Genomic DNA, 13861 nt, shown 5'->3' with positions numbered 1-13861 from the left:
GTATCTAAGAATGAAATAACAATCAGTACACATCCCACATTCAATGTATTTAGTGTAAAGACAACTTTAAAAGAAACAGTCTTTATTTTATACAGTGTTTTTTAGACTGTAGTTTGTCTATTTTTTCCGTTATATTTTTCGTTTCTTATGAGTTTTGTTTCTCTCTATGGTATCTTCAACATCTGGTATATACCTTGCATGTTTTAGTATCATGTTCAAGAAATATAATATATGAAGGATACAGTCTAAATCGTTTACAGGCATGATAATGTCTGAAAGTCTGCATGTATTTAGAAACTATCCAGCAGGTGTTGTTTCAACTCATAATAGATCCGCGCACATCAATTTAGAACAGTCAAGGAAAACTATCTGCGATGAAACTCCACAGTAAGTGCAGGTACATCAATAATAGTAATACGTTACATGACTTTAACATTAATTTTACCATTTTTGTTTATTTTACATTCTCCCACAAATATCGTGAACAATGAGACACATTAAAAAGAATATATTGAGACATTGTTTGTCTAGGAAACACTATTAATTTATTAGCTAAACTTAGGTTTTCAGTCAATGCAAGTACTCTTAGGTCGGTACTTTGTCTTTTTAGGCTTTTTGTTATTTGTTTTGTGTGTTTCGATAAGATTGGATGACTGTTTGTTCTCATGTTGTGCTGTTACACCACTGTCCAAGGGAAGGGGAGGGTTGAGATAACTGTTTGTTCCCAGGTTGTGCTGTTCCACCACTGTCTAAGGGAAGGTGAGGGTTACGATGACTGTTTGTTCTCAGGTTGTTACACCACTGTCCTAGTGAAGGGGAAGATTGAGAGCTTGCATACATATATTACCCAGCCGCATAATGTATATGCTTGTCCTTAGTAAGTAACCTGATATTCAGTGGTTATCATTGGTTGCTGTCTATCATACTTTGTTTTCGTTTGTTTTACTGTGTATATATCAGTCTTTAGTTTTCTCGTTTTATTTCATTTTACAGTTTATCACGTCGAAGCCTTTTATAAGCTTACTTTACTGCATATAATTTGTCCATTGTCATTTCTAAAGGCCATATGGTTATCTCAAATTTCTTGGACCTACACAATTTTGTCACTTGTTATCATACCACATTTTCTTTCTTTTTAAATGAAAGGATAAAATCCACATTCGTTTTGTCAGTTCCTATTGATCTGAACAATACAAATTAGTATATATCAGTATGATATTGACAAAATTCTTAAATACCAAATAATTATAAAAAACATAATTTTTACCCTGAATTCTAATTCTTTTAGAATATATTCCGTAAATATAGTATATTAAAGAAAATCGTGATGTTAATCAAGTGTGCATGCAGGTGTTTTTATTCCATAAAATCTATTGATATACATTGTAGATGTAAATACATTTTACAGAAATATCATCAGGATGCACTACCACATATATAGTATTAAGTACAATTAAAGAAACTATTAACAATGATGTTCGTAAGCACGACATGTAATATATAATCTCATTAATCAAGTATGTTCGAACCAAACATTTGGGAAAATTAAAAATGATGAAATATAATACAACAACCATATTTATCTAAGATAAGTTATCCCTGAGAAAGATGTGACCATTTATGAAAAAAAAACATAATTATATGATATTTAAAGAGAAAATCTGTTTTCAATTTGTTCCGTTTGTTAAGAAAGCCTACCGTCTGATTGTCCGATTTTACGGACCTTACCTTTTTTTGAATTTACCTTATTAGAATTCGGTTTTATTGCTTTAGTTATTTACTGTCTAAATGTATATTTTTAATCATAAATTTATAAAAAAATACACCTGAAATGATGGTAAGTTTGAATGCTAACAGTCCTAGGCAGCGAACATGACCACGTGATTCATTGCTTTTTTGTAGTGTTAACTGTACTGTTGTTTATAGATATAGGAAGATGTGGTATGAGTGCCAATGAAACAACTCTCCGTCCAAGTCAAAATTTATAAAGGTAAACCAATAAAGGTCAAAGTACGGTCTTCAACACGGAGCCTTGGCTCACACCGAACAGCAAGCTATAAAGGGCCCCAAAAATTACTAGTGTAAAACCATTCAAACGGGAAAAACCAACGGTCTAATCTATATAAAAAACGAGAAACGTAAAAAACTTATGAACCACAACAACAAACGACAACTACTGAACATCAGATTCCTGACTTAGGACAGGTGCAAACAATTGCAGCGGGTTGAAACGTTTTAATGGTACCAAACCGTCACCCTTATCTGAAACAATAGTGTAACATCACAACATACAAAGACACACTATAAAATATCAAATGAAGTGGCATAACTCAATCAAAAGACATATTTACACCAGTGAACATACACTAAACAAATAAATAGTAATAACAAACACTTATCAAAGCTGGTATATAGACCAGATATAACCTGTTTGTCTTTTTCTTTTCTAGCCATGGTGTTGTCATTTTATATTACAACTTATCAGTTTGAATGTCCCTTTGATATCTGTTGCCTCTCTCGTTTAACGTTATTGCAATTAGTCAAAGATGAAAAGTTTGAAAAGCAATACATATGAAACGGTTGTGAACATTTTTTTTTTAAAAACAATGTATATGCTAAAACGTTCAATAAGTTATCAAAACAAAGTTAATCCTATCATGAATATACATCTCTTATGAAGCATATTTCTAACAAAAAAATCAGGCCACGTGTCGCAACATTTAACAAAATGATAACAGATAATTAATACAAGGATAATACAAAAAAACAGACTTACAACATCATTATTAAATAAAAACTAGCTCCTCTTCTCCTGTTCTCGGAATATTAAAAAAGGACAAATAAAGATATCTAAAGGTAAAAACGTTCACGTTTCAGAAAAATAAGAAGTATCCTTAAACTAACAGGAACTTATTGTAACGAGTCAAATTTGCATTGCCATTTGGTACCCCCCCCCCCCCCCCCCCCTCAACCTCAGTTCTGTTTTAATATTTTACTCGGATTACAGCGTTAGTCCAAGTATCCCTGTAATTAGTTGCTGAATTTCTACGGAAAAAGTTCAGCAAAAAATGAAAACAACACGTTACTAATTTCATGCTTCCGAAGCGCTTCTCTGGATTTGCCATTATCGTGAACGATCAAAGCCGAATATTTGAAAGCCGAGGATATATAAGAACCGAAACAGTTGACGAGTCATTTAACCAAAAGGATCTAAAAATATGATTCACAACTACAATCGACAACCTCGGAATAACAGGCTTTTGACAGGCACATACAGGAGGGGGTTCAAAATGTTAACGGGCGCCCAACCCTCCACCTAACCTGGGACAATTGTGTAACAGTACAATATATGAACAAACTATAAAAATCACTTGAAAAGGGCTTTACTTATCAGATCGATATAAGGGACAAAACAGGTACCAAAAACACAGAGTGGCATACTGATACATCCCCACAACAAAAAGACACTCAGTACATATCTGAGAGTACTCGCAGTAACTGACAGCAAGTTCAAAGCCAATAGCAAGTAATAGAAAAATCATGAATCTAAGACTAAAATATCAATCAGAAAACATCCAACATCCAAACCAAACTTCAAAACCAAATCTTTATATCTATGAGAGAATTTTGTAACGACTTAAGGTAATTTGTGGTAACGAAATCCCTAACTGAATAACTTTACTTTTTAATGCCATTGTTCACCTCTAATTTTCCTTTATTTTAAAACTGTTTTTCGAGTTTCCATTTGGAAATTTTTGACTTTTTAGTTGATGAGAGCAATATAGTTTGACGTAAGCATCGGAAAATCTGCAGTTCAAATCTATATTTTATTAATCTTTATATATATTCACTTGTCCATGAAGATACGAATTCTTTGATTAAAACATTAACATTTTTCTTTCTTTACATTCAAGTCATCAAGAATCTACTCAATATGCTAGACAGATATACGATAAAATCTATTTAAAATGCGCAATTTCAAAGGACAAACAACCTAATGCTACCTTATTACAGATATATGTTTGACGAGACAACCAACAGTATATTGTGTTTTTTTTCTACACGCCGATGGGTAACAGGTGCTTTTTTTCTCATAACATTTGATATGTGACATTATGCTTTCAAAAGTATGGTGATTTTCAAAATTGAATTCTGTTTGCTTTATCGATTAGATAAATCAATCAATTACATATAATAATACAAATTACTTCGTCATTAATAAAAGAAACTAAGAACATCTTACGTGAAAAAAAGTCTTGTGCTTTAGAAAAAATTGAAATCAATATATTATATATAATATATTTCTATCATCAAATAAGATATGAACGATCCATATAGCTCTATCAGCATTTATTTAAGACATGGTTAATTTGACTTTAAAATTGTAGCTAAGTATAATTTTTTTCCCAGGTAGAGTACAAGTTGTTTTTACCAAAAAGCATATGTATGAAGATACAATGCAGAATTGATGTCGAGCGGTTCATCTAGGCTTATTTACCACTCTTACATGTATTATTATAAAAAGGAAAAGTGTATAGCAAGCAAAAGTTAGAAAACAATGATGTGTATATCACGCATGCTCCCCCCACCTCCCAAAAAATGGTCAAAGATAAGAAAAAAAATTAAAATGATTAATAAAATCAGATCGGCAACCCACAATTTTAATCAATTGTATAACATGGAAATCATCATATTCCGTAGAATTGAAATATGATTTAATCATTTGTTGTTCTGGGCTTTGAACTAGCTCTCAGTAACTGCGAGATTGATAGATTGTTACAATGTGTATTTTTTTTATGTTATGTTTTTTTTTTTCTGCTTCATGCCAATCTAATGAGTCAAGCCATTTCAAACAGACAATTTGTTCTTATGTGGAACAGTTACACCACAGTCCAAGGCTAGGGCAGGATTGGGCGATCACAATCATATCGATCCCGCCACATATCATATGTACCTGTCCCAATACGGAGGCTTTAATTCCTTGGCTGTCAATATTTGCTGTTTGTTAAATTTGCCTTTCATTTGATATTTTGTCACAATTCAGGCCGTTGTTTTTTTAAAATTTTAATTGTTTTACATTTGTGATGTCCCTGCTATCGCACAATGTCAAAACATTATCACTCTTCCACTCGGGTAAATAAAGGCAACAGTAGTATACCGCTGTTCAAAAGTCATAAATCGATTGAGAAAAAACAAATCCGGGTTACAAACTAAAACCGAGGGAAACACATCAATTATAAGAGGAAAACAACGAAATAACAGAACACAGAAGTGCAACAAAAAACAAACAACGGTGCAACATTCATAGAAACGAACTTTTAGATGACAACTGCAATATTCCTGATTGGTACATGACATTTTAAGAAAAAATGGTGGGTTGAACCTGGTTTTGTGGCTAGCCAAACCTCCGCGCTTTATGGCAATGTTAAATATACCGCTAAAATGACAACATTACATTAAAATGATAGTTTTGATTAAATAAATGCACACAAATTCTACAATATCATTCAATTATAAAATTATATAATGCACATATTGTTAAGATTGTATAAAAAGGAGCACGGGTTCATGGAGAGTTTATTTTGCTATTAAATAATGAACCATTTCCTTTCATATTTTAGGTTTTGTGGTGTATTTTACATAGTAACCTTACCTTATCAAACTAAGTAAGTGCTTTCATATTCACTGATGCATCGAAATATCAATGCTTCATATAACTCTAGCAAAAATTCATATTACAAATTGTTATTTGAAGAGTATTGCAGTGAAATCTATATGCTTGTCATACACCGTATGATGCTGATATGTATATTCTTAATCCTTCCACTGAAATACATTTTCAATGGTTTTTTTTAGATATTAATGTTTATCTTCGCCTTGATCTTGACTAATTGAAAACTGCTGTGCTAGGAATCACGTATGCTCTTACGATGATTGATTACGTGTTTACATGATATGTACCATTTATAAACATGATTAGTGGGCTATTTAACCTTTCTTTGCCTTTATAAATTCATATTTCTTTATAAGTCATTATTATTCATAATAGAATATAATAAATAAAACAAAACTAAACCAAACAAATTACCAACAAATATCTATAAATCAATCAGTAGGCAGGTGTCTTTACGATATACTAAGTATCTTGTTCGAAATCTGTATGATTCAATGACAGCTGAAAAATGATTCAACATAGGACTTTGAAATTTTACCATTAATACTTAATTCATCACATAACAAAGGCATAATTCCTGACCTATGATATATACACAAATAAGAAAATGGTTAAAAAGCAAAATATCAAAAATACCGAACTCCAAGGAAAACGGAGAGTCCCTTTACAAATGGCAAAATCAAAACCCGAAACACATCAAACGAATGAAGAACAACTGTCATATTCCTGGCTTGGTACAGACATTTCCTTATGTAGTACATTGTGGATAAAACCTGGTGTAATAGCTAGCTAAACCTCTCTTTTGTATGACAGTCATATATAATTCAGTAAAGTTAGCTTCTTCAGATCCATACCGCCTTCCTTAAAATGTCGATCGACGGAATAACACAGGGGACATATAAACCTTCAATAAAAACGAAGAAAAAAAAAAAAAAAAAAAAATGACAATCAATATTAAAATATTTCATACCGTATCAACGATGGTTTTATCTGAAATCAAGCATTACATATTTACCGTAAATCCTTTTCTTGAAAATTGCGACTTGATGTGTTTCGGAAATTTTAAAAAACTCAAATTTTGATTTTACGATACCGTTATTTATATGGAGCATTTTTCCAATAACTAATCATACATTTTATTTGTGTCCTGTGTTTAAAAATTGTAATTATACAGCATTACAGTAACCTGTCGTCCAACGAAATGTATATGATTTGATAGGTAGATAAACTATGATGTATTCCTTCAATAAAGCATTACAGTAACCTGCTGTCCAACGCCTAGTATATGATTTGATAGATAGATAAATTATGATGTAGATAAATGATGATGTATTCCTTCAATAAAGCATTACAGTAACCTGCCGTCTAACGCAGAGTATATAATTTATAGATAGATATACTATGATGTATACTTTCAATAAAAATGTTTCAATAGCAAGAAATAAATAGCGCGTTGACTGAATTCAGACAAGGATTTGTTTAATTGTATAGCAACCTAACTGAGGAAGAAACTCTAAGTAAAGTAAACCAGATTCAAAAAGGATCAATTAATAATGAAAGGGTAGTAAGCAATCTCTTTGTCATTTAAAAAAGAAGATGTGGTATAATTGCCAATGAGACAACTCTCCACCAGAGACCAAATATCTTAGAAGTTAACACCTATAGGTCACTGTACGGCCTACAACAATGTGCAAAACCCTTACATCATAGTAAGTTATAAAAGGCCTCGAAATGACAAATGTAAAATAATTCAAACGAGAAAACTAACGGCCTCATTTATGTAAAAATCAATGAACCAAACACACCGAAATACAACAACAAACGTCAACCACTAAATTACTGACTCCTGAATTTGGAGAGGCACATACAGAATGTTGCTGGGTTAAACATGTTAGCGGGCCTCCACCTCTCACATGTAATTGAAGGTCACTATTGATGTATTGAGAATAAGTTTATGATACATATTTAGAAATATGTTTTATATCGAAATAGAATGGCAACACAATCTATAGTATTGATAACCCATAGCAAGTGTTTGTTGTTACAGTTTCCAACATTTTTTTCTTCGGGGGCCTCTGACGAGTCTTATATTAACAAAAAAACTCGACTGGCATACCAATATATAAACATAGTATCTTTGATGAGTTTTTTGTATATGCAGCATAAAAGTTAGTCACATACATGTTCTGATAATCATACCAATACAGGATTAAATCTGCACATGTGGATATAATCCGTCACTTGGCTAATTACTTAATACAAAACTAAACATAAAACAGATTCCATAAATATCATCCAGCATTAATAAAATTCTATCATTACTCTATAGGGCAAATTGGATTGCAGGATTTAAAAATCCAATTTCAATATGACAATGACATTTAAACATATTAATCGATCTGTAGATCAAAAATTAAAGATGCAACTGAAAACGAGATGAAAATGTACATCATTAATTTACATTTATGCTGTTGGACTATCAGTCTCCGAGGGTATCACCAGCTCAGTAGTAATTACTTCGGTACTGACATGATTAATAACAAATCTTTTTAAAATTGTCTGTTTATAAATTTATAAATTATAAAGAATCTAAGCTTTCAACTTCCTCAGGCAAAGTTGACCTTAAATTGATTTGGCTATTTGTTTAGGTCTTTTTGGTTATATATCTCTTCAATTGTTTTGGTCTTTATTATTCATCATTGGCTTTCAAATATTCGGTTTTGAGCGTTCCTGGTGGAGGTAAATCCAGAAAAGAGCATCGGACGCATGAAATATAGAAAGTGTTTTCATTTTTTTGTTACCTTCGGATCAGCTGAGATCACCTCCGATTTTTGGAGAGATTCGTGCTCTCAGTTTTCAATGTTGTGTTTTGTAGTCTCATGTGTATCGTTTAATAGTCATTTTTTTCTTAAGACGTTGTCAATTTGTTAACTTGTCTTTAACCAAAGATTTTGATACTTTTTGGTATCTTTCGCCTCTCTTTCACATTATTTGATATCGTTTCAAATAAAATATGGAAAAGACAATTTCAAAATAAAAAAAAAAGAATAAAGAAAAATACCGAATACGCATGCAATCAATTTATAGTATTGTGTCACTGGAGAAAAGAATTATCAAATCTGAATGTGTTATTCAAATAACTTTACTTGTCACAGCTGTTTTTCTATAAAGATGAGGTTTATAGATTTGTTTTCCTTGCAGACAAACGTAAAATTTTATTGGTAACGACGTTTTGTTTTCATAAAAAAGTGCGTTAAATGTGTAGGAAGAATCATATATAAAGACACCTGTTGGAAGTTTCGAAATAGTTTCTGATTCAAAGAATAATTAGACGATTTAAATGGAACATGACCAGCTTTTAAGGAAAGCAATACATTATGAGTGATTATTTGTTTTCGGCATTAAAATTGTACATTGGGACAACTAAGGTATGGAATATAATTTTAAATTTTAAAGGCTTGTGTGCATTCTATTTAAACTATTACGGCGATTCAAATCATACGAAATGTATGGTACATTTTCTGAAAACCTGTATGACACGATTATTTTCTGTAAATGTATTGTCTAGGAATAATGGAAATCAATGTTTAAAATACTATTATTTTTTTTTTACCCACAGGCATATATATACATACAGGAATTTCCTTTGCCAGATTTGGTAAACATTTCTAATTAACTATTCGATTTTTAAGGTGGTACCAAACACCTTGACTAAGATTAATTTGGCTCGTTTAATTTTCATAAAATTTTAACAAAATATTTACTTTGACCCTTTGACAAAAATATGAAAATTTCAAAAAAACTTGAATCACACACTTTATCGGAAAAATTTCATTGAATATATAGCAGTTTGACAAACACTAATTTTGATCATTGAGAAGCTTAATATTTCCTTAACAATAGAACGTGATTAAAACGTTCTGCTTATGTTTAAAGAGTTATCTCCCTGTAGTGTTATGTACCCCCTTAAATGCTCCAAAATGTTGTCCTTGGTTTCTTCCCTTCTATTTTGATTGCAGTGCCACAGACGAGTCTAATTAACGCGAAACGCGTTTCTGAGGTATACAACCTTAAGTTTTGTATCTTGGATGATTTTATTTGTATATTTGTAGTTGTCATTGTTCTTGCCGTTTGAAAACATTGAAAAAAACATAATATGCAAGTGTTTTTTAAACATTTGAACAAAAAAAAAAAAACATTGTAAAAATTGCAAGAATAAAGAAAATACACCTTAGAATTAGGAAAATCAAATGTCGGTTTCAAATATAATTGTCGTCCGGAATTAACTATTTCGTACTACTCCTCTTACAAATATTTTGCATTACTTATATTATATTATATGACTGTTTTAAGACCAAAAGATAATTATTTAATGTTATCATTCAGTATCAACTTATCTATTCAACATGCATTACAATTTATGTTTAGTTGAGATCATAGGACATTTATTTCGAAAAATTTTGAACTGAAAAAAATGTTGTTAATTGTTTTTTGACGTGTTTACTTTAAACATATTTTATTTGCATAAACACAATTAGGATTAGATACAACCATAAACACTTATGAAGTCTTTTCTTTTCACGGGAATATAAAGTCTATATGCAACAATATAGCAAAAGCAATAGCAATAGTATATTTAATAAGTGTTCTTATGTTTATAAGAGTTGTATTGCCAAATGGGACATAAAAATCGGTCGTATGTTCTTTTCACTGATGATGTCTAAGTAAGGTTGTAATTCAACGATACACTTAAGAATTTATTTGACGCATTTATTTCAAAACGAGTGGGTTTAATCACTTATTCTGCTGTCATCGTTAGATTTATTTGCTGCTTAATCTTTGTTCTACGCATGTTCAGAAATAATTTTCAATTTACAGTGCATCGAAGAGCAATCTTTTTTGTCGTTTATCTTATTTTTCATTTGTTTTTGATGTTTTTTTTTATTATTTTGAGAGGATGTTTATGTTTCTTATTTTGTTCTTAAGGATGTTTGCTCCTCTGTTTAAAAATAACAAGATGTTTAATATACTGATATAAATTGATAGTATATGTATTGACATCTCAATGCATGATGAATCGAATGTTTTGATTGCATTTTTCCCTAAAAAAAAGTAGTTGATCGCAAGGAAATAATATACTAATATGACTTCACAACCCGTGCATTCAATAGTCGGTTGATCACTCTGATTAAGGCAGATATTAAAACTGTTTATATTTAATAATTACAGATAAGAACATATTGCGTATTTATATCAAATATTTGAAATATTGTATCGTTATTAAATGTGTTCTTTGTTAATTCATTTTGATTTATGCCTAGCATGAGACGCTTACTCTGTTGATACATCCAGTCTTTTTTTTCTTTTGGAGTGAATGTGATTCTTGCAGTTTTTGTATTTTACTTTGATTTGCTTAACAAAAGCATATTATATTATTAGATGTAAACTACTAGTGGTCGAACTACTCGTCTGAGGAAAAAAAAATCATAATGGGAATAATGTAAAGTCAATTAATATAAAGAAAGAGAAAAGATATCATTGTGAAATCGATAATTATAAGTCCAATCAAAGCAAACAATAAAGTTGTAATTGCTGCCTTGAATTTTAGCTTTTAAATGACAAACTGAAGAACCGACAATCCACAGTCCAATTATTACTACCATGATAATTGCATATAAAGTAACACGACTTACCAAAATATGTGCTTAAAATCGGATTAATTGGAAGGTTTTACAGTTAAAATGCAAAATAATTAGGTAACACGTTATTACTACATTTAATTGAATATTCATGTTTTGTTCAGTCTTCATATTCAGTGCAGAGTTTTGTTGTTTATGATAGTCTTGTACGTTGTTCCTATTTTTCTGGCCATGCGTTTTTTTGTTGTTTTTTTTTGTATAGGAGTAATGGATATTTGATTGCCCCTTTGCTATCTCTCTTTCCTTTATCTTACATTTCATAAGAATTCATGAATAGAATAATATGCATCGAGTGACGGAAAAACGCATTCATTCATGAAACACGTGGCGCATGAGTTTTCAGTGTTGCTCGGCCACGAGTTGAAAAATTGTCGATATTTTAATCCTGGAATTATATATTCTTTTTATTGAGGACTGTTTGATTAAGATAAAGCAAAAATGAAAGGAAGTATATTTTGTTACTACGCATTCTCAATTGTGTTGATGCAACGTCATTGACTAAGTCCTGACAACACTTATTAATGTATGACGTCAGAGAAGTGATCAGATTTATTTCAATGGGGAATCAAAGTTATTTATTGCAATCAATATAATAATTTTCCTTATTACTATTAAACATTCTTTCAATATATGTTATTTTTTTATGTCTTGCATTATGCAATTTTGCAGCCATGTGATATACCGTTGATTAATTGATATACACACAGAGTAGATTGTATTTTGCAAGTAATTCAAAAACTTCGTGCTCAGCACATATATCTTTATGACTTTTTATCGGTAACTGTTAATATAAGAGTGTTAAAATTCTGACAAGAAATTCAATAAAGAGAGAGTGAAAAAAATATCAAAAATCATTTATTTATAAAATTTGTAAAATCTCTATACGCAAAATGGATTATAAATCTATCTCATATAGATTTTTCCAAACTTCGTAAAAATCAGATGATTAAATATTTATGCTTCTATTATTTCAGGAAAACGAAACAAAGAATGACCCATGCTTAAGGTTTAACAGTTCAAACAGTACTCAAATACCATGCAATGACAACGATTTTTTTCTCAGTTTTGGGGAGTTAAACAATTCAACTGAGATCAGCCACGAAGGACTAGTTTTCTTCACCTATTTTACACCTATTATATTCATCGTAGGAATTGTGGGAAACGTTTTATCACTAATGGTATTTGTTACCAAAAACATGAGAAAATTATCAGCTAGTGTCTATTTAGCTGCTCTGTCGACAGCAGATCTTCTAGCTTTGATATTTTTTGTTCTCATTGAATGGGTGAAGCGTGGATTACGTGAGGAATTCCGTAGCAACATTGCAGAATTTTTAGACGTCAATGGAATTTGTCAACTTACAATTTTCTTGTCATACGCCTCTCGATTTCTCTCAACATGGCTGGTGGCAAGTTTTACTTTGGAACGGTACATAGGAATATGTCATCCACTCAAACGAAGGGGCATATGTGATATTAATTCGTCAAAGAAAATTGTTGTAATTTTAGTGCTGATATCAATATTCATTTCCTCAATAAGGCCTTGGCTAAATGAAGTTCGCCATATTGGACCTGATCAAACCCCATGGTGTCTCCCGAAAACAGACCTTGTGACGGTTTCATTTATTTACGATTGCGTATTTGCAGTGTGTATAACATTCCTACCGTTTTTTGTCATAACAACTCTTAACATACTGATAATTCGTACATTGATAGAAAGGAGCAGACAACATCGGAAATGCAATTTTATTACTGAAGAAAGCATCATTCGGTTTGAGTTTACTGTAATACTTATAACAATTTCGATTTGTTTTATTGCTTTTAACTCACCTTACGCTGTTGTATGGTTTAAGCAGTTTCACCAAACAAGAACGAAAACATTTTCATCAGGTAGTAAAGTAGATACCTTGCAAAACATACTATTCTTTACCAAGACTGCATATTTTTTGAACTATTGTATAAATTTCTTTCTCTATTCTGTAACGGGTGCGTACTTCAGAAAAGAATTGAAGGCTTTCTTTACTTATAGACGTAAGGTAAACGAAAGTTATCAAAGATGCTCAGTTCAAAATTCACACCAATCCAGCTCAACACCAAACTCGTGGATGTAATCATATATTATGTGTAACTCACACTTTTCCAGTTAAAGACCAAACAGGTGGATGTAGGCGTGTATCATGTGTAATTCACACCATTCTAGTTCAACACCTGTCTCGTGTATATAGGCATGTGCCTCATTGTTTTTGTTGTACTTTATTAAAATAAAAAGACTAATATGATTTTGTTTCGCTTCTTGTGGTTCTTTAGCGGGTTGTGTTCAAGTTCAGTTTTTAGAATGTTTCTCTTGTCAAATGATAAGAGTAAGATCAACATGATTTGGTAGAACACTAAGAGTTTTTTTTTAACAAACTTATGGTTTCAACATTGATCAATAAAGGATTAACGAACGCAAATGTTCATATAATATTGTGCTGTATTTAAATAGTTTCTG

At 31.1% G+C, this 13861-nt stretch overlaps 1 protein-coding gene across 1 annotated transcript in view; it reads left to right on the top strand.

The window, feature by feature from the left end:
* The window catches only part of LOC127723829 (probable G-protein coupled receptor 139), a 51641-nt gene extending 38085 nt beyond the window's left edge, over positions 1-13556 (top strand). Inside the window, exon 2 of the mRNA XM_052230553.1 lies at positions 12348-13556. Coding sequence (XP_052086513.1) covers positions 12348-13481 — 1134 coding nt within the window. The 3' untranslated portion in view covers positions 13482-13556. The remainder of the gene's footprint in view (positions 1-12347) is intronic.
* Positions 13557-13861: the final 305 nt, after the last annotated feature.

Source organism: Mytilus californianus, unplaced genomic scaffold (assembly GCF_021869535.1).
Source record: "Mytilus californianus isolate M0D057914Y unplaced genomic scaffold, xbMytCali1.0.p SCAF_13, whole genome shotgun sequence".
Classification (NCBI taxonomy): domain Eukaryota; kingdom Metazoa; phylum Mollusca; class Bivalvia; order Mytilida; family Mytilidae; genus Mytilus; species Mytilus californianus.
The sequence above is the reverse complement of the archived record's forward strand: the minus strand, read 5'-3'. Positions and strand labels throughout refer to the sequence as shown.